Source organism: Saccopteryx leptura, chromosome 3 (assembly GCF_036850995.1).
Source record: "Saccopteryx leptura isolate mSacLep1 chromosome 3, mSacLep1_pri_phased_curated, whole genome shotgun sequence".
NCBI classification, from domain to species: domain Eukaryota; kingdom Metazoa; phylum Chordata; class Mammalia; order Chiroptera; family Emballonuridae; genus Saccopteryx; species Saccopteryx leptura.
This window is the reverse complement of record NC_089505.1, coordinates 28,930,733-28,953,126: the sequence shown is the minus strand read 5'-3', so window position 1 is coordinate 28,953,126 and position 22,394 is coordinate 28,930,733. Positions and strand designations below refer to the sequence as shown.

Sequence of the window (22,394 nt, the reverse complement as noted above, 5' to 3'; positions counted from 1 at the left end):
ATCTTTGGACTCAAGCCAGCAACCGTAAGATCATTTTGATGGTATCACGCTCGAGCGTGTGAGCCTGTACTCAAGTTGGCCAGCCTACGCTCAAGCTGAATGAGCCCACACTAAAGCCAGCAACCTCAGGGTTTTGAACCTGGGACCTCAGCATCCCAGGTTGACACTCTATTCACTGTGTCAGCACCGGTCAGGCACCTTTGTTTTTTTAAAAAAACAAACTAAAGGTTTATGGCCATCCTTCACTGAGCAAGTCTATGGGCACCATTTTCCCAACAGACTCAGAGAATGGCTATCATTTTTTAGTAATTAACTATTTTTAATTAAGTGCTGTAAGATAGAGATAATGCTATTGTACACCACTTATTAATAAGACTATACTGTAAACATAACTTTTATATGCATTGGAAATTAAAAAAAAATCATGTGACTTGCTTTATTGCAATATTTGCTTTATTGTGGAGGTGGAGGTCTGGAATCAAGATATGCCTGCCCTTCATTTTAAAGTTTCTGTGACTTAAATCTAAAAATCTGTTTCAAAATGTTTTCTGATCCTGGTATCAGGATTAAAAAAAAAATCATTTCTTAACACATGATTATGTAACTATTTATCTATATGCCTTCAGTACAATTAATCTTATTTTCTTACAGTTAAAATCTGAAAATACCAATAAAAATTTTGAATCTAGTTCCTAGAAAGTGACAATTTCATAAAAGAAAACATGCTAGAGCTGTACCATTTCACTTTCAGCAGACAAATGTCAATTGTAATGGGAAAAACAGAGGCCTTCTGAAAGGCTTTTCTTATGCTCCGCCCCTCACAGAAAACAGTGCTCTGCAAACACACTTTGTCTACCTGCCTGTGTGGGTGGAACAGTGCCCCCCTTCCTGTTTCACAGTCTAATCCTGTGTATTTCCTTAGGTCCCCCTGTCATTTCCCTCTTATCGTGTATCTTCAATGGCTCCTCTCAGGGAACGCGTTTCTCTCAGTTTGTAAATATTCGTATCTTCCCCCTGTCTGTGAAGGTCTTCTCTACGTCCTGCGTTTTCTACTACTAGTTACTGCCCAGCTTTTTCTTTCCTTTGAAGTCAGCTTCTTGGAGAGGCAGTCCATCTGCCCGTGTGTTCCCTTTCGGCTGGAGACAGTCTGAGTCACGCTTCCAGGACCCTCCATCAAGCCCTCCTCTCGAAAGTCACAAACGGCTTCTTGGTTGCAAACCTCAAAGGGCCCTTTTCAGTCCTTGTTTAGCTCCTCCTGTCTTTGGCATTTGTCACTGTTGATGACGCTTTTCCTATTGGTGCTATGACACAACTTTCTCCCAGTTTTCCTCTTACCTCTATGAGGGTGACTTTTCGGCTGGTTTGCGGAGTCTTCCTCCCCTGCGCATCCGCCGCACGTGCTTGGTCCTCACGGCTCGGTTCTTTGGCCGCTTGAGAACTAGAGGAGGAGAGATGAGAAACAGGAGCGGGTAAGGATGCTGCCACAACAAACAGCTCAGGTGAGGCTCTGATCTAAGAAAGCGGCAGCGGGAAAGGAAAGGGGAGGTAAGTGTGAAGACCTGAGAGGAAAACAGTTGACAGACTCTCTATGAGTGATTACACACGGGGGCGAGAGACAGGGAGAGCTCAGAGTAACGCTGAGACCCCACGTTAGCTGGCTGGGCTCCTCCCTAACCGTAACGAAGGGAGAAGAATGAAACAAATTTTACTCTTCTCAGAAAGATGCCTGGGAAAATTCAGCAAGTTTTTAATCAAATTCGATGGAAAAATATGTGTGCATATATGAGGTGTTCCTTAATGACAAAGAACAGGATGAAGGATATTCATGCATTAAAACGCTCTGATATTCTGCCCCATGGAATGGGGAATTCAGCTTTTCAAATGGTTCAACAGTGATTGCTAGATATAAAACAAGTATTTTGTGGAAGAGTCTGTAGTAGCACAAGTTATGTTAGGAGAAATGACAAAAACAACTCAAAAAGGGAAAACCAAAGAATGGAAGAGACAGTATCTCCTTTATAGGAGATCCAGGAATGGTGGGAGACATAAAAACAAACCTTGAAAAAGATGCAAACATTTCAAAATCAGGTAATAAGGAGAGTTGAGCAGAGACTGCTACGGACTGAACTATGCTGTCTTACAATATGCAGGTTGAAGCCTGAACCCTCAAAGTGAATATATTTGGCGACAGGGCCTTTAAGGAGGTAACTGGAATTTAAAGAGGGTCAGAAGAGTGGGGGCTCTAATCTACAGGACTGGTGTCCTTATAAGAGGAAGAGACACCAAGAAATCTTTCTCTCTGCACATGCACCAAAGGAAGGTTATCTGAGGACATAACAAGAAGGTGGACAGCTGTGATCCTGATGGAATCTTGATCTTGAACTCCAGAACTATGAAAAAATAAATTTCTGTTGTTTAAGCCATCCAGGCTGTGGTACTGTTATGGCAACTTGAGAAGACTAATGTGGAGATGCCTAAGTAAGTAAAATGAAAAGTGAGATGAGCGAGAAGGAAAAGGTCAGAAATAATAAAGATGAAAGAACAAATAAAGTATATTTAAGAAAGTAGTAAATGACGAATGAGAAAGGAAAGGTTGAAAACGAATATGAAACCAGGTTAGGGTTCAAACATCTCTGAAAAAAAAGGACTGATAATGTACAGTCTTAATCAGTTTGAAGTCCACCCTTTTGGCCTATCTCCAGGGAACCCATGCTGTAGCATCAAAGTAACACTCCAGTGTTGGCGCAGGCGACAGTGATAAGGTGAATGAGGGAAGCTACAGATAACGAAGAACACTGGGCACATTGGAGAGGGCTGGCCAGCTGGGGGAAGTATCCACCGCCCCAGCTCTGGCCAGTGGCTGCTATTGGTGAATGTGGAAACGGAGACTATTTTCAAGAGAAGTAAGAAATCAGCATCTATGTTAAAATCTTTTTATATCTAGACAATAAAATTACACATATGCACAGTGGACCCAATCAAAGATACCAGGAAAGATACCTTGACAAAGTTACAGGAACCAGATTTACCTCTTGCCTAAAACGACCAAAAAGCTGGACAAAATATATGAACGAACAGTTTTTAGGACACTAAATCGGAGCCAACGAAGAATAGCGCTCCTAAGACATAGAAAATAAAGGAGATGAGCTTTATTATGGCCAGCTTGTTGCCTGAAGTGTTTCCAGGCCATGGCAGAGGAAGACGGAGCTGCCTGGAGCCTGGTGACAACCCGAGTCACAGCTGAGACTCTGGGAAAGCCTAAGTGGGTCGAGTCCACAGAATGGTGGAAGAGACGGCCTCGTGGGGAGAGAACTGGAAGATCGGCAGAGCCTTCCTTTCAAGTAGTTAGCAGAGCACCGATGAGTGCGTGTTTCTGAGGAAACTCAGGAACAGTGCTTGTTCCCATCAGCCAGGCTGGAAAACCGCACCCCTCAGAGGACACCGGGTAGAAGGACTTTGTGTTAGTGATGAGGAATAAGTAGCCCTAGACTAAACATGGTTCCAGTCCCACCTAACAAGCTTTAGGAGCGATACCTGAAGGGATCACACAGTTTTCAAGTAGCTTCACTACATTCGAGAACAGAGCTTAAGAATATTTATGGGAATACAAAAATATCCAGGAGCCAAAGAGAAAATTTTCAACGTGTGGCATCCAATAAAAGTTTATCCAGTTGGGGTGGGGCAAAAAAAAATAGAAAAACAGAACAAATAATAAGGACAAAAAATGATTATCAGCCCAGAATTGACACAGATGTTAATAAGACAAACACATTACAACACTTACTATAATTGTTTTCTACCTGCTCTAAAGGTAAAGTAGACACATGGAAGTATACAGAAGACCCAAACTTCTATATATTTTTAGAGATGAAAATTTAAATGAGATGAAATATATTCTGGGTGGGATTAAAGGCAGATTAAACATTGCAAAGGAAAAATTAGACAACTTGGAAGACATAGCAATAAAAGTGATCCAAGATGAAATATACAGACAAAAAAAGATTTTAAAAAATAAACAAAATGTCCGTGATTTGTGGGACTTCATATGGCTTAACATACATGTAACTAGAATCTTCAAAGAAGAGGAGAGAAACAATTGGGTGCAAAAAAAAAAAAGGAAGAAGAGTAGTCCCAAATGTTCTAAATTTAATGAAAACTGTAAACCTACAGATCCAAGCTCAAATAAACCCTAGCTCTAGAAACACAAAGAAGATCAGAACTAAGCACCTTAAAAAATGGTTCTTTAAAAGTAAAGAAGAGCCTGACCAGGCAGTGTGGCAGTGAATAGAGCATTGCCCTGGGACACTGAGGACTCAAGTTTGAAACCCTGAGGTTGCTACCTTGAGTGTGGGCTCACAGGCTTGAGTGCGGGGTTGCCAGCTTGAGCATGGATCATAGACATGACCCCATGGTCACCTGCTTGAGCCCAAGGTTGTCAGCTTGAGCAAGAGGTCACTGACTCAGTTGTGACTTCTATCCAGGTCAAGGCATGTATGCGAAAGCAATCAATGAACAACTAAGGTACTACAACTATGAGTTGATGCTTTTCATCTCTCTCCCTTCCTCCCTTCCTATCTATCTGTCCCTCTCTCTCTGGCAAAAAAAAAAAAAAAAAGAAGTTGTTTCTTTTTGAGATCTTTTTTTAAAATTTATTTTATTTATTCATTTTAGAGATGGGGGAAGAGAGAGAGAGACAGAGAGAGAAGGAGTAGGAGCAGGAAGCATCAACTCCCATATGTGCCTTGACTGGGCAAGCCTGGGGTTTCAAACCAGCGACCTCAGAGTTCCAGGTTGATGCTACATCCACTGTGCCATCACAGGTCAGGCTCTTTTTGATATATTAAAAAGAGTTCAGCTTTACTAAAATACGTATAAATTGTTTGGATAGAAGTGATTGACATTTCTAAAAAAAAAAAAAAAAAAAAAAGAAATTCAGGTAGAAAATGGAAAAAGGCAGTCCTATGTGGCAAATTTACATATTTTGGTCAAGCAACTAATAAGCAAACGGTCCAAACTGAATGGCAAGATAGCAAAGAAACCAAAAAAATAGCTTCTATCCATTTACTTGGGTACAATTGACTCATTTAATTAAAGAAATAAAGAGATGACTTTTTATACATACTAGGCTATAGTATTTCCTCCTTCTACTAGCAGTTTTCAAGTCATGAGAAATGTATCTGAATTCACCTTTACTTCTAAGAAATTATGAGTCTAGGGAAAGCCCAAAGGCTTTAGATGAAACAGAGCATTTAGACATATCTTAACTTCTCACGAAAATTTATTTTCAGAAGCTCCTTAAACACTCTGTGTTCAAAAGGAGAGGCCAAGCTGCTCTGACATCCTTGAGAAGCTGGGATGTTTTGTGAAGCTTTTTGAACTTGCCTCTGGAGAGTACGGGAAGGATCCATCACTTCAAAATAGGCATCCTATGAAGTCAGAGTGACTACAGTCTTTCATTCACATGTTAGGAAAATTCAGTGACTGTGCTCTGAATTGAAACTATATATATAGTTATATAATCATTAGTTGATTTTCTTTCTCTAAAAGAAAGATTTTAAACTGAAAGCAAGATGGTATCTTACCAAGGAGCCTGTGACACTAAATATAGTTTAAAACATACACACACACACACACACACACACACACACACCTGGGAATTAGAATAGGTCTTGGTCAAAGAGCTGACATAAATGTGCTCTATGCAATTTGCATAAGGCCTTTCTTATCAGTCTTTTTGATTATAAAACAGAGGCTACAGGAAGAATTTCTAAGGCATCACTGAGGTCATGATTCGATGACTCTTTCAAATACCGTTTAAAAATTATGTTTATCTTTTATCTGTAGAATAAAATACTGTCTTGTGAAATAACACATGCTTTCATTTGATAACTCCTGTAAAAAATAACAACTGAGAAATATTCTGGGAATGTTTTAAAGTAATGTTTTTGAAGTAAAAGAGGAATAGTGTATTTATGTATTGATACAGAAAGTACCAAATAAAAATACAAAACTACCTAGAGATCTTTTAAAATAAATATCTCAAAATACATTAGGCATTTGCAGAAAATATACAATACTAGTATTCTAGGTATTAGCTTTTTATCTATAATGCCTGAAAAAGGCATTTCATACATACATATTATTTTTTATCACATAATCTACTTGTGTACATTTAATGTCAATTCAGAAGTTACTCAAACAGCCCTGGCTGGTTGGCTCAGTGGTAGAGCGTCGGCCTGGCGTGCGGAAGTCCCGGGTTCGATTCTCAGCCAGGGCACACAGGAGAGGCACCCATCTGCTTCTCCACCCCTCCCCCTCTCCTTCCTCTCTGTCTCTCTCTTCCCCTCCCGCAGCCAAGGCTCCATTGGAGCAAAGATGGCCCGGGTGCTGAGGATGGCTCTGTGGCCTCTGCCTCAGGCGCTAGAGTGGCTCTGGTCGCAACAGAGCGATGCCCTGGATGGGCAGAGCATCGCCCCCTGGTGGGCGTGCCGGGAGGCTCCTGGTCGGGTGCATGTGGGAGTCTGTCTGATTGCCTCCCCGTTTCCAGCTTCAGAAAAATACCAAAAAAAAAAAAAAAAAGTTACTCAAACAAAAATAAAAGACAAAATGGGTCCCCCTAAAACAAAACTTGAGTGTACTATTCTATTTTAATTTCTTACAATTTTTCATACACATCCTCAACAACCAACCATTAAGATATTCTCCTTAAACTAGCTAAAGTCTTTAAAAAATAAATTATCTGAAATTTAACTCAGATGTGATGTTTTAAAAAGGAAAATGAGAAATTGTCCTTAATAAAAAACCCAACTATATGTTACTGCAAATTATATAGGAAGAAAAGTTGCTTACTTGGTCTTAGATTTCGTGTCCCATTTGCAACCCTGAGACTTGTCGTTTTGGGCTGACTGTTGCAAAACAAGAAGAAAACAAACAGTAAGTCAAAATTTAGAGAAGATAACACAGGTAATACTCACATGCTGAAAACCCACCAACTTGCTGAACAAGGAGAGAGCATGCCTGTTCTGAACATTATTAGACCAACAGTTCTCCAAACTGTTCAGGCACTCTATAAAGAAAGCAAACTTTCAGGTGTTGGCAAAAAGAGTCATACTGAATCAGCCTAAATTTATCTAGTAATATGATATGGTATACTACTTAAGTTTTAAATTTACCTTTCCACCCTGTATCGTGACTTCGTAATCTTTTCAGTATACTCTGTCAAAGTATACTCACTGAATGAACTATATGTAAAATATTGCATGTGTGAGCTCTTTAATCTTCTACAAACCTTATTCCAAGTATCTATACATTATATTAAAGGCACCTCTGTAAGAACAACAAATGAATAAGTACTCTCAGTGGTGCTGAATTATCCTCTGAGTGTTAGATTGTTTCTCTAGAGTCCATCAATTCCAAATAAAAGTACACTGTGGGAAAATGGTGTTTGATGTAAGATAGTTTTTATAAATCAACCCAGTCTCTCCATAAAATAGACTGCAAATGTTTTCTACAGGTAATTACATGTTATGAAAAGGAACCATTTAAAATTCCCATAATAATAAAAAATTATACTATGTTAAAATTTTGAAGTATACAAATTGAACTATATACAAATGAAAGAGATTTACCATATCTACTTATTTGAATAGAAGTTAGAAAACAAAAGCCAAAATGAAAGAAGTACAACCTGCTCTTTCTGTTTTAACTTGTTTGAGTAATTACTGCTTCCCCAGTCTTATCTCTACTGCAGCTTGTTTTACCTTTCTAGATTTTATTCTTCACAGTGAGATTTCTGCAAGATCGTTCTTCAGCAAAGACTGGACACTGAATATCTTTAAACAAGTATTATTTTTCTTATCAAAAAGTTTTCAAAAGAATATTGTGCTTTTCTGGACCATAATTATGTCATACCATCGCTAGCTGTGTAGCATTAAATCAAGTACATAATAAAAACAAGAATTAAAGAACAAGATTTACTGCTGAAAAGTTATAGTAAGGGACCCAAATTTCAGAAAACAACAAAAGAGCCAATAACAAACACCTTATTATTTTCTACCAGTGAAGATGATCTGAATCAGTTAAAGTGTGTTTTGGGGGAAAAAGTACAAAAATATAGAAAATTCAAATTCAAGGAATAATTTAGAATGCAGAATAGTTTATCTGCCTTCAACCCAAAGAGCAAAAAGCTAAATAAACCATCAGAACCCAACTTGAAAAGCATCAGTTATAATGGAACTTCTTCAGTTTTTCCCTGACATGAAATAACATAGCCATCAAATTAAAGGTAAGATGCTTTATTCTTTATTGGGTCTGAGCAGTACTTCTATCCCTTTTCCCATGGCAAGACAAGCATTTTACCATAAATATACTTATATATATATGAAACTTTTATAAAACTACTGGATTAAAAAAAAATGGCTCTAATTAGAATCTGAACTACTCCAGAGGTCGAGGGGAGAGAAGTCAAACTAAATCACCCATCACTATGGCAATGTGACTTTTAATTACTTGACGTGACCTTGACAAATGAGTGTAACATTCTATCACGTGCAGGTCTTACCAAACCTGCTTTTAATAGTGTGGTCCCGTGAAATGGATGTTGTCGGTGCTCCGAAGGTTTGTCTTACACAGGTTAAAACATCATCCCGGCCATCTTTCCTACCGTATCATCGCATTACTGTAATTGGCATATCCAAAGGTACATGAAACAAAGGTGGCTTCACCTGTGTTCAAATCCTATGAATCCCAAATTAGTTGGTAAAAGGCTACTTATTTAATTAGGACCAATACTTCACTTCTAAACACCTTTACTCACTCATTACTTGGTCTCAGCAGCAGCAGGCCATTTGGGTAGTGACCCATGGAGGCAGAAGGAGGGGGAAGAAGGAGGTGTCTCTGTGAGTTCTTTTGTTTTACTTTATCTTTAAACAAAAACGATAACCCCAAGGCTCCATCACCATCAGCCCACAAGCACCCCCCCCCCCCATCGACAAGGCCAAGGAGCATGACTGCCCTTCTTTCCCTCCTGTCCACACACTCCTCTCAGTTCTGTGAGTTTGTTTCTTCTGCACGGAAAGCCTTGATTTGGAGAGGAGGGGGTGAAGAGAAGAAGATGAGCAAACCAAAAGAGATGAATGAAAGAACAGAGTCTAGACTCCCGCTTCCTAAAACCTTGCAACTTCTTAGTGATGCTTTTAAATTTAGATGCAGTGAGACTTATACATGAAAGGAATGATTTTAAGTGTCTTCTACTAGTATATGGAGGTTAACCGATAAAGAAAACAACTCATAGCTTTGTAAAAGAGAAATGGGTCATGCAGACAACTCACCCAAGCATTTCTTATAAACTTGAAGAATGAATGTAAAATTACGTTAAGTGTTCAATTAATGTTGTAACTAGCACACAAGCTTTCAATAAAGCAAATTTGATAATAGTATATAGCTCTATTTTTACATGCTGCTTATATCTACTTTTTCCATATAATTAATATCCATAATTTATTTATTCCCATTCTTTAGGAATTTTTTAAAGAGAGAGACAGAAAACAACAACAATCAGGATTGGTGGTTCAGTTCTAGTGTTGATTCTGTCATTGACTCTCTATGTGGCCTGAGTAAGCCACTTCTCTTGGGGGTCTTTTTTTTTTTTTTTTTACTTCAAAATGGACAGCAGGGGCTCAGAATGAAAGCATGAACTATCATAGCACCATTTTCATATTTTACAGATGAGGAAATGGAGGCCCAGAGTCACCAAGGTTATATATAGAAGTAGCCTGAAGGTTACGATCCTGTTTTTCCAAATGATTTAACGGCAAAGCAATGTTTCAGTACAATTCTGTTTCAAATATAAACACTGAGAAGTAGAGTTACTCTAGGTGAAGCAAGGTTCAGTGGCCTGGCACACGTCCCCCAGCCCACCCCCAGAGCCCTGAGGAACAGGGCTCTACAGAGGAGAGTTTACAACCGGACTAGACAAGTCCTCCAGGTTTCTTCTGCTGCTAAAATTCTCATTCTGGGAGCACAACTTTATGATTTTAAATACACATATCGATCAACTTACGACCTATGCAACTTATGAGCATTCGACTTTATGACCACAATTGCTAGGCACGATTGCTCCGTATCTGGCAGCGCAAGCATTGCCCAGTTGGGTGTACGACAGTGCGGACCAGCTTCCGGCAGCACTACCATCTCCGCGTGCACCATTTCAACTGTTATCCCAGACTCGGTACAGCAATTTGTGTTTTATGTCTTGGATATTTTTCATCAAACCCTTCCCAAGATGTCTACCAAGAGGAAATTGTCTTTGTAACAAATATTAAACCTGTTGTACTGGTAATGCAGTGTTTTACTTAAACCTGACGAATGTAAAAATAAGAAACAAAATGGTGTAGAGATGATACAAATGGCATAAAATGAACAAAGAAAATTATGATATATAACAATAATGAAAGAAAATTATGATAAAATATGACAAAGATTTTTATAACATCATATCACAGTACTGTATGCATAGCCTTCTCAACTTACGACCAAATCGTGTTACAACTGGTCTGATGGAACCAATCGTGGTTGTAGTTGGAGCACTAGCTGTAGTCATGTAAGTTTGATGTCGATTTGATTTTAGAATTTATTATTATGTGAGTTGCATTTGATGCTAAATCTTCCAATTATAATGCTTTTCCTTAAGGACAAAATTCCTCTGCATTAAGATGCCTTTTCTGTAAACACACTAAAAAGTGAAGGTCTTCATTGTGTTTCATGATTTGCAGTTTTGGATACTCACTGTGCCAGTTAAACAACACATGCTGTGGGACACCACTCTACCCGCGGGCGCTGCGCTGGACACTGGGGACACAGCGCTGAGTCGGCTCAAGGAGCCCACACTCGAACGGGGACAGGCATGGGTGCAACGGACACCACAGTGAAGGTGAACAGGAAACGTGGAGAAAAAGAACAGGAGGCCTGAACTGTGTAACTGGCAGCTTCTGAGAAGGATCCAGAGCAGGGAGCATTTGATTAGGTCTTAAGGGATAAACTGAAATTTTCATAATTGGAAAAGTATTAAGAACTACACCGTCAGAGAACACAGGGTGAGCAAAGGTTGGAGGAATGTGTCTGCAGGGCAGCATCCTCAGGAGCCTGCTTTGGAGGACGAGGAAAAGTTGGAGGAAACTTCTATTCAACCCTGGAGGGGTGGGGTCTAAAAGTGTATGAGACTCGGATTATGTAGATAAATATAGAGCGGGCTGAGATTTCTGAGCTAAGGCACACGACCTGATCTCTCTTTTCAGAAGGGGTCCTCAGTATGCAGGTGAAAGGTACATACAGGCTGGAGAATAAAGAACCAAGAACTGCCTGTAGGCAGGGACCAGGGGCTCTTTCACAGCAATACGCTGCCCCAGCTCGTGCCCCCCAGTGACTCTAAAAAGACTGGCGCCCTTCACTGACTTCTACTCCTTGTCCTTTTCATTCCCTACACTCCTCCATTCCCATGGACCCCACCAGCGTGTTTACGCTGATGACTTTCAAATCAATATATGTAGTGAACTCGGGTCTCCAGTTTTCTTCCTAATGAACTGGCGATCATAACTTTTCTCTGAATCTTACGAACATAGTAGTTTTTCTAAAAGCACACTTGGATCCATAAGTTCTCACCAAAATTATCTTGCAAGTCTGAGTTTTCAAATCTCTTCTGAGTCCCACAGAAGCCTCAAAACTGAAGTTCCTTCTCACATTCTTATACACATAGATGTTCCAGGTAGAAACCTAGAGTGATCCTTTCCCTTCCGGTGGATTTAGTCACCAAATCCTACATTCTCAACACTTGGCTTGGATTACTGCAACAGTCCTTTCTGGTCTGACTTCTTCCAGCACGTACTGTTTTTCCCCAGTCTTTTCAGAGTGTCTAGAATGAGCTTTTGAAATAACCAATCTGATGCCATTTTCTATGCTTTATATCCTTCATTGACTCCCTACTACCTTTAGGATAAAATCCAGCTCCTACACATGCCACTCAAGGACCTCCTTGATCCTGTCTACTTGTTCAGCCCTGTTTTTAACTTTGCACCCTACGTTCCAGCCATGACGAAGTATTATATTTGTAGTGGCCCAGGTGCACTGCGCCTTCGTATACATCTGCCCAGTTTGTCTCAAATGTCCTTTCTCCCATAAAACTCAACTTAGAAACGAACTCCTTTGGAAAGCCTTTTCTGACCTCATTAAGCTTAGGTCAGAGCCATTTATGTTTGTTCTTCTAGCATTGAATGTAGAACTCCACCAAAACACTTCTACCACTATGCTACCTCCCCTGATGTTTTTTAGTGAGGACTCCTTGACCTTCAAGATAGATAGATGATGGTCCCAAGTTTTTTGAAAAAAATTGATTTTATAGAGAAAAAGGAAGGGGGGGGGCAAAAGAGAGGGAGGGAGGTGGGAAAGAGAGAGAGATAGACATAGAGATTGATTTGTTGGTCCACTTATTCATGCATTCATTGGTTGATTCTTGTATGTGTCCTGACTAGTGATCAGACCACTAATCTTGACGTATCGGGATAATGCTCTGACCAACTGAGTTACCTGGCCAGGGCTAAAAGACTCCAGTTTTTAAAAAAGATTTGATTTGGGGCATACTGGACTAGACGTTCCAGAATTATATCTACATGAAAATTTCTAGTTGGCAGTTAGAAACACACTTGGGGAATGCAGACCAGGAGCCAGGGTTGCAGATGCAGAATATACCAAAGTAATATTTGAAACTGTAAGGGTAGAAGGGGGAAATCCAGAAAAAAAAAATTATCTTAGAGAAAAATAAAGAAACAAAAAACACAGCATATATCTTGGTGGAGGTTTGTATCACAGTGGCAGGCAAAGTCAGAGAATGAGAGAGAAACAGGAGAGGTTAAGTGCAGAGTTTCAATAGTTAGAGAAAAAGTAGAGACAATGGTACTAATGACCCAGAACACTGGAGTATTTCTTTTCAGGGTCGGTAAACTGCTGGATTGGGTCCCTTTCTCTACCTTTTTCTCATTCCTTGTCCCTTCCCATTGTGACCGGCTGGTTTTTGTTTCTCTGATGAGCATGACTCGCCTCTTTAAGGCTTTTGCACATTTGATTTCTAATGCCTCCGATGTATCCTCCTGCCCACCTTATAGAAACTTGGCCGTCTAGTTTCCTTAACTACCCTTTTATTGCTGATATGTTTAATTTTGTGACTTACTAACTGTAGTTGCTTTCACTCATTAGACTGTAAATTCTGTAAGTAGAGGGCCTTCTTCTGTTTAATTCACCATTATTCCATGTATACCATATTCCACCACAGTGCCTGGAAAAACAGTGGGCACTCAATATACACGTTAAGTGAATAAATAATGAGGATGCCAAAGGGTGAGGAGTGAGGATAGGGATCACTGATGGAGAGAGGACTAGAAGGATGTTGGAGGGGAAAATGACCAAACACACACGTGGTGAGATCAGCCATAGAAAGGAAGGGCACTTCTTTCCTGAGATCTGAAAGCAGCTGGAAGAGGAAGGTGAAATAGCAGAAATAGAGATGGTAGGATGAGAAGTTGAGGTAATTCATGTTGGATATCTTCTCTTCAAGAAAACATGGAGACAAAGTCAAGGTGGAGAAAGAACTGAGAAGCTTGACTCAGCACTGTAAGCAATGGGTTAGGGAGTCAGAAAGAACAATGAAAGAATGATCAAGACCATGGGCCTCACTAAGGGAGGAATCACAGATGTGACACAGAGCCAACCAGTACCATTCTGCGATTTCTTTTTAGCAATGATAAAATTCCAGAGTATAGGGTATGAGTGAGGAAAATGGACATCTGGTATACCCCTAGGTCTGGGCACTGGTAAGACAAATATGCCAAATTACACGTTCCAAGGGCTATGCATGCATCTGGCGTCAAACCACTAATTGCTTCCATGCATTCATTTCCTAGTGATCTAAGTGACCTGGTTTGGGGAGAGTGAAAACTGGTAACAGATAACAAAGAAGGCAGGGAACATCAGAATGTTACCCTTTACATTTTAATTCCTGCAAACTCAAGACTCATCTGGGTCAACCACTTCCTCTTTTGGACCAAACTATTCCCTAGAAATGGGAGATTAGGGAAGGGAACTGGAGAATGAAGGAGACTGACAGTTTTATGAAGTCCACTGTCACCCTTTGTGCACTGCTGAACCCCTGCCCACGTGCCTGCCACTCCATCACTGCTGAGGTCTCCGATGGGGGTCGGGTCCAACTTGGAAGAGTAATAACACTGCAGTACAGCTGTTCCTACTTGTTTACCAGCCCCTTGATTCAGTAAACACTTATTCATACCTGCTTGGTACTAGCTGCTGGGAAGACAGTCCCTGTCTTCAAGGAACTTTTAGCACTTTAATTTATATCCAAAGAGGAAGAAACGCATAGAAGAAAAAAAATCATATGCAGGAGCCATGCTGGGAAAAGCAGTAGGTTATGCTTTTCCTTTTGACTTAACTTCCTTTACCTAACGTTTTCCTCCTTAATCTTTCTTATATAGACTTATAGGTGGTTTTTTGTTTGTTTTTTTGGGGTGTGTATGTGTGTGTGACAGAGACAGAGAGAGACACAGAGAGGGATAGACAGGGACAGACAGACAGGAAGGGAAAGAGATGAGAAGCATCAATTCTTCATTGCAGCACCTTAGTTGTTCACTGATTGCTTTCTCGTATGTGCCTTGACTGGCGGGCCACAGCAGACCAAGTGATCCCTTGCTCAAGCCAGAAACCTTGGGCTCAAACTGGTGAGCCTTGCTCAAACCAGATGAGCCCACGCTCAGGCTGGTAACCTCGGGGTTTCAAACCTGGGTCCTCTGTGTCCCAGTCTGACACTATCTACTGCACCACCGCCTGGTCAAGCAAGACTTACAGGTTTTATGAAGCAAGTATTAAAAATAAAATATTTTTAATAAAGTTTCAAAAATAGCAGATCCTCATTATTTGTGGATTCCCTATTTGCAAATTAGCCTGTTTACTAAAATTTATTTGTAACCCCCAAATCAATACTCATGGAGCTTTCAGTCATTTAAACACACACACAGGCACAGAGTGGTGAAAACACTGAGCTGCCCAACGCACACATTTTCTCAGCTGAGGTCGCAACGTTATACACTTCTGATGCTTCGTCATGTTGCTAATGCTCTGTTTTGTTTCAGCTCTCATTTTGTGAACAAGTGTCCCTTTTGTGGTCTATTTCAGTGGTTTTCAACTGCCAGTCTGTGGACCAGTACTGGCCCACCAGAAATTTCATGCTGGTCCACGGACTGGTGGTTGAAAACCACTGGTCTACCAGTGCCATGTTTTTTGTATTTTTGTGCTTTTTGTTGGTGATTCTGCTTTTAAAAAAATGGTCCCTAAGCTCAGATTTGAAGTGCTGTGTAGGGTGATTAAGCGTGAGAGGCTCACGTGTCTTACAGAGAAAATGTATGAGCTGGTTAAGCTTTGTTCAGGCTCAAGTTACAGTGCTGTTGAGTATGTGTTCAATTTTAATGAATCAACAATATACCTGTGATAAATAGAGCGTCTTTAAACAGAATACATGTAAAACAAGGTTATGTACTGATTGACTGATAAAGATGTTGTGATCAGAGGCTCCTAGAAACTGAATCCTGTATCTCCCCAAGAAGCGCTGATTCAGTATTTGTTAATTCAGTGTTAATGGTAAATTTATAGAACATAACTACTCTACATAATGAGAACTGACTGTATATTTTTCAGCATGGCTTCTGTTCATTTACCAAATTACTATTTTATTGTTCTTAGTTGCTATCTTCTTTAATATTATTTCTGGCATATCTATGAAGTTTTTGGGAGCTCTGTCTCAATCAAATTGTAATCATTTATTGAGAATATCCTATGTGTAAAGTACTACGGTGGGAATTTCAGGAGAGGAATGCCTCTTATAAAACTGATTTCCATAGTTTCACATAGCTATGTGTAATGACTTATAGACTGCTATATAGGCAGGTCAACTGGAAGTTTATTTTCAGAGATCAAGGGGCCTGAAGTAGAGATGTTATTCTTCTAATGATACTGGAAGAGCATTCTCAAACAAAATTCTGTAACTCTTGTGTCTACAAAGGAGACTTTCAGAAATGGAATGGCATATCTGCCAAAGATTAGGACATTTCAGGTAGGATCTGGACATTGTTAGGTATTTGTTCTTTTTAATGTTCCATATATAAGTGAGATTATACGGTATTTGTCCTTTTCCTTCTGAGTTATTTCATTTAGTATTAATACTCTCAAGGGTCATTGTGTTGCTGCAAATGGCAGGATTTCACCTTCTTAATGGCTGAGTAGTATTCTATCATACACACACAGCACATCTTTATCCATTATCTGTCAATGGACACTTAGTTTGTTTCCATTTCATGGCTATTGTAAATCAGGTGGTCATGAACATAGGTGGTATGGGCATGGGTATTTTTACAGAACAATGCAGAATGATTTTGATGCATCAGTTTGAGAAATACTAGTCTGAGCTGTATCAAATTGGCAATTTGTGGGGGTAAGAGCGCTCAGGTCCAGTTATTGACTGGTTTCTCTGAAGCTGACTTAGTAGTCAATAAGCATGGATTGTTGTATCCCTACTGTCTCTTCCCTCCTCCCATCCCCTCTTATTTGAATATCAATTCTTACCAATCCTTCCCATTGAGGATTTCAATTTCCTTCCCAACAAACAATGTTAAATAGACACAGACAGCGAGGGCAAATGTATGTATAAATAACTTGGTACTGAGGTAGAAGGTGTTAAATGGAGTAAGAGACAAATAATATACTGCAAGATTATGGGAGAAAAAGAGATCTCTCTGACCAAGTGGAAATTCTAAATAGACTGTATGCAGCCCAATCTAAACAATTCTTTTTTCCTTACTATCTCAGTATGTGTATATATATGTGTGTGTGTGTGTGTGTATTCATATTAGTTTAAACAAAATTGTTTAGTCATATTGCTCTTCAGTTGTCTTCTTCTATAGGTTTATATCTACTATGTATAGCTAAGCACAAATTATTTTGTTTTATGATATTTATAATGTGTAAGTTTAGTAGCTATAACAGACTAAATAATTATATATGGTATTTGTGGTAATTTCAAAAGTTGTAATGAAAACCTTATTCCTGCCAATGAGTTTAAGGATAGGGCAATATGCAGCCTTCCTGATCTTGTGGAAATGTTTCTCTATGGTTATTTTGGGAATGACACTACTTTCTAGTCAATGACTGCAAGCTAGCATGATATGGCAGAGATCATTTTTTATTTCACAATGAAGATATCAACCTTTGGAGGTCTACCAAACATTCTATCTCCTCTGTGTAAGCTATGTCAGTACGTAAGTGGTTGTAGCTTAAACACACCCACAGTAATGGGGAAGCAGAAATAGGGGTAAAAAAAAGAAAGAAAACACTCATTAAGTACAAAAAAGTTCAGTAAAGAGTGACAAAAGCAAATCTGTTCCAATACGTTGAAAGAGATCTTTTATTGCATGCATGGCTTATGTAGATAAAAGAGACATTTAAATAAAAGCGTTCTTCCCTTTTTATGTCAACTAAAGGACAATCACATTAAAATTAGAGGCCATTATGACAACATTACTGTGACTGCTAATAACAAGAGTATGGCACACAGTTCATTTTCAATGGTTTATATAAAGACTAACATACAGTTAATTTATCAAGCAAAGGAAATAGCTGGTAGTCAAGAGCTATCTCCATTTAATTAAGAGACATTTTTATATTAACTCATCATGTTGAGCCTCACATAGCTGGCAGGATACATCTTTAAGTGAAACTGTTCTTTTTATAGTCTATAACTCCAACTACCACATATATATTTGCTGGTAATAAAAAAAATGAAAGCAAAATTTTAACAACAGGATCTTAAATTAAGAAAAATTATAATTTCAGGAAAAATACACATCCACACACAATATTTTATGTATTTTTCTATTAAAATAGAACAGTTCTCAATGGTGAGTTTGCATGAGAGAGAGAGAGAGAGAGAGAGAGAGAGAGAGAGAGAGATTGAGATTTTGACTTCAAGAGAAAAATCAGGCAATGTCTGGAGGACACTTGTGATTATTCTAACTGGAGGGGGTTCGTGCTCCTGGCCTCTACTGGAGAGAGGCCAGGGAAGCTGCTAAACATCCCACAATGCACGACGCATTCCCCCCAAACAAAAAATTATCTAGCCCAAATGCCCACTGGGCCAAGGTTGGGAAACTCTGGAGCACTTGACAGAACAAGAGGACAGCAGAGGCAGGGTGGCAAGAGAACTTCTGAAAAAGGTCATGCTGATTGTCAAGTCAGAAGACAGGGTGACTGAAAAGCATACATTCTGGCACTATCTAGAGGACAATTTACAACTAGTAACGGATGGTTGGAAGTTCTCTCAATAACATCTTTCACATTTTAGATGCGTAATAGATTATGAGAGGATGTTACTCATACTTAGGTTAACCTTTGAAATATGTAATAATGAACATCAAACACTGTATTATTTTATCAAACAACTTCTTTCAAACAACTGTCAAGAGAGTAGAATTGGGCCAAGTGGGACATTGGTTTGACAAAGCACATTACTTATTTTATACTCTTTGTGTATTTATGATTCAAAGATTAAACTCTGCACTTGACTTCTCAGAAGAAATATCCTACAAATACTCATCAATGGTTTACTGGAATAATTATACAATCTTTATTGAGAATTTATATTATTCTCTAAACTTGAATTTTCATGGAAGATCTGTATAAGAAAATGAGACACAGGCTAGACTCAGAGACTCAAATCAGCTGAACTAGAAATCAAATCCACCTTTATGCTACTTTGTATACACTTTAAGTAAGGAGTTAAGACATCAAGGAAATGGCACATTCCTCCACCAAACCCAGTTTTTTTTGGGGGGGAGCCTTCACAGCCTGTTTATTTCAGAACCACTGGCAATTATCTGGTCTCTACCCAGAGATTAGATAACCTGAAAAGACAAGCCATCTGTTGGGGGGGCGGGAGGGTGTCTCAGTTTGTTGAGAGTAAACTTGGAGAGGAATTGCCTACAGGAACAAGGAGGACAGCCACTGGGGGAAGGGGCAAAGCAGGGGCCAGGGCACACATGTGAAACGCTACGGCCGAGGCTAAGTTAGAAAAAGGGGAATGTGAATCAGAACTGGTCCCCTGACCTTTCAGAAAGTCAAGACCTAATGGGTTCCTTTCAGGGTAAGAGAGACTCGGAAGGCTTTTAAAGGTCCTCTGTGTAGGGAGGTTATTGTTGGAGTGGAATCTGTGGGTGTGAGGTGACTCACATTGGCTTTGCTGTCACATCGTTGGGGTCCCACTCACTTTCTTTGTGGGACACAGATATTTTCAAATACAAATGACATTTTTTGAAACCAATGTTTTTTTCCTCAAGATATTTCTGTTACTGAAACAAATTATAGGGAGAGAAATTCTTATCAGTGCTGTCTGCGCGGAGACTCTTCATGGGGCACAAATAAGTTAGATAACCATATTTTCTTTGATAAAAGTACTAATGAATAGAAAGACACAAATTGATATTATTCCTTAGCAATAGGAAAGAGGCAATACAATTATGATCGTATTTTCAATGATTTAATGTACTCTTACTAACTCTTAGGTATTAGGAAAATCTTCTTTGCCAAACCAAAAATAACCATTGTCTGATATAAATTTGTTATTGGACTTAAAACAACAATCAAATTATATTATTCCTATGGTTAAGAATAATTTAGATGAACTTCTGGTAAAAGGACCAGTAAATGGAAAAAACGTTTTTTCCTCTATAAAGTCATTTTTGAGAATAGTGAAATATGGCACAATTGATCTAGGTTTTAAAATGGGACGAAGAAGTTAAATAAAAATTAGTTATTTTGCAGACTAAGACAGATATATGCACAGTGGAGGCAACTTATTTTTTGCCTACTGCTTTTCTGAGAGGTTGTCCGAATTACCAATGGGAAATTTTGTCTGCGTGTGTGTTTGGCTGGAAACCACCATGGAGTGATAGGATGCTTTCTGTTTTGTACTGGACAGGAAAACAGCCAGCCCTGAATGGAAGTGGAATATGCACTTCCGTTCAGGAGCCAGATCTCTTTGACTTGACCCAGCCTACTCTCACTAACAACGTGCTAAGTAAAAACCGAAATTACTAAAACGATCATCAAGAGTTAGTGAAGAGATGAACTATAATGGATATTTTAATAACTACCTTAGAATAGCAACACTAACAACTACTATTGTTTAATGAGTTTTTAGAGAAAGATATCAGTAAAAACATCACAGTAATTAGTTTACATTCACAGATATCGTCTCACATTTCTGTCATGCTTTTCACCATATGTCTAACATTAAAAAATACTTGATTTTGTCAATGGTTAAACATTTATAAAAGACAGAGGGCAATTTTCTACTTTGGGTTTTGCTTTTTAAAAATAAAAAAAGCCAAGCATTTTCAGAAATTAAAAAAAGGCATTTTAGGAATTAAAAAAATTAAGCATTTTAGTAACCCGAAACTGTTAAACAGAACTGCTAATAAGGAAATACGTTCAAGATATACAGTAAAAGAAAACCATCATAATATATATTAATGACCTTCGTTTCATAAAAACAGAGACGTGAATGAACACGAATATTTACATGTGCAGAGAACATTTTTTAACAGGAAATGCAAGTTAGAGTGAACATGACTATTAGCAGGACAGAATTTTATTTTTCATTTACAGTATTCTTTATTGGTTGACTTTTTTAACCCTTTGAGTGGTGAGTGTTTTCCATGCTTGCTGACCCCTGGAAGTGAGTTTTCTTTTTCAAAAAATGAAATTACTTCCAGTTCCAGTTTTATTAACTTAAAATCATGTTTGTTTGATAACCAATTTATGGAAACAAGAACATACATTTCCCTTTTTTAAATGTTGCCTTACACATTTTTAAAATAAATCAATTCTACTTTGGATGGTCAGGAGGCACGAGGACGTACATGAATGTTCATGTAACTCAAAGGGTTAAACTACGAGCATAATTACTTTCATAGAGAAATCGAAAATGATTGAAAAATTAAAAAAAAAAAGTTTTAACAACTTTACTCCCCAAATAAATCAACGATGTAGGTATAGCAAATGATGTAAGGTAGCAAAAATAAAATGCTGAAAACGAAAGTCCCCACCAAAAACGCCCTCAAAAAATGAAAGTTGTCAGCCTTGCTTTCTTTTCTTTCTGTTTTTTGTTTTTTTTTTGTATTTTTCTGAAGCTAGAAACCGGGAGAGACAGTCAGACAGACTCCTGCATGCGCCCGACCAGGATCCACCCGGCACGCCCACCAGGGGGCGACGCTCTGCCCACCAGGGGGCGATGCTCTGCCCCTCCGGGACATCGCTCTGCCACGACCAGAGCCACTCTAGCGCCTGGGGCAGAGGCCAAGGAGCCACCCCCAGCGCCCGGGCCATCTTTGCTCCAATGGAGCCTCGGCTGCGGGAGGGGAAGAGAGAGACAGAGAGGAAGGAGAGGGGGAGGGGTGGAGAAGCAGATGGGCGCCTCTCCCGTGTGCCCTGGCCGGGAATCGAACCCGGGACACTTCTACACGCCAGGCTGACGCTCTACCACTGAGCCAACCGGCCAGGGCCTTCTTTCTGTTTTTTTTTTAAAGCCTCTGAGTTTCTTCCCTCTAGGATACCACCAATGTTCTTCCTCCTATTAGAGGCAAATTTACAGCACATGGTGACAAAAATGTTCCCGAATGAACCGGAGGAAAACACTCCCCTCCTCTCACGCCCCTGGGGTACAGGTAATTATTGATTTCTTTGGGGACTCTAGCCCAGTGATTTTCAACCCTTTTCATCTCATGGCACACATAAACAAATGACTAAAATTCTGCAGTACACCAAAAAATAAATCTTTCCAACCTGATAAAAAAAAGTATAATTTTGGTTCGTTTACACCGGACAGCTATTGTAGTTGGCTGTTGTCATTTTCTTTATTTGAGATCTAAGGAAAAAGAAGTCAGTGTTGCTGGCTATGTTTTAGAAACCATTGTGACACACCAGGGCGGCCCCCCCCCCCGCCCCCACTGACAATCGGTGCCCTGGCCTAGCCTAATGTGGACAATCACTAACTAGCGCCCGCGCCCTCCTCCTCTGCAGGGAGAGCCATACTCCCAACACCCACTAACATTTCAATGAACCAGATGAAATGTTGGAAGGGACCTGGCACATTTAGCAATTGAACAGGTGTGTTCCACTTGGAAGGACTTAACAAGATCCAGCAGCTGCCAAGCTATTAAAAGGTATAATTTTACTTCTTATTCAGTAGTTTGAATAGAAATAATTAAAAAAAAAAAACAATTCAGGAGGTT

At 39.4% G+C, this 22,394-nt stretch overlaps 1 protein-coding gene across 1 annotated transcript in view; it reads right to left on the bottom strand.

Moving 5' to 3' along the window:
- Positions 1-22,394, bottom strand: part of AHI1 (Abelson helper integration site 1) — a 155,806-nt gene that overhangs the window by 6,016 nt on the left and 127,396 nt on the right. Inside the window, exons 22-23 of the mRNA XM_066373173.1 lie at positions 6,850-6,905; positions 1,336-1,438 (exon numbers count right to left, since the gene is read on the bottom strand). Coding sequence (XP_066229270.1) covers positions 1,336-1,438; positions 6,850-6,905 — 159 coding nt within the window. The remainder of the gene's footprint in view (positions 1-1,335; positions 1,439-6,849; positions 6,906-22,394) is intronic.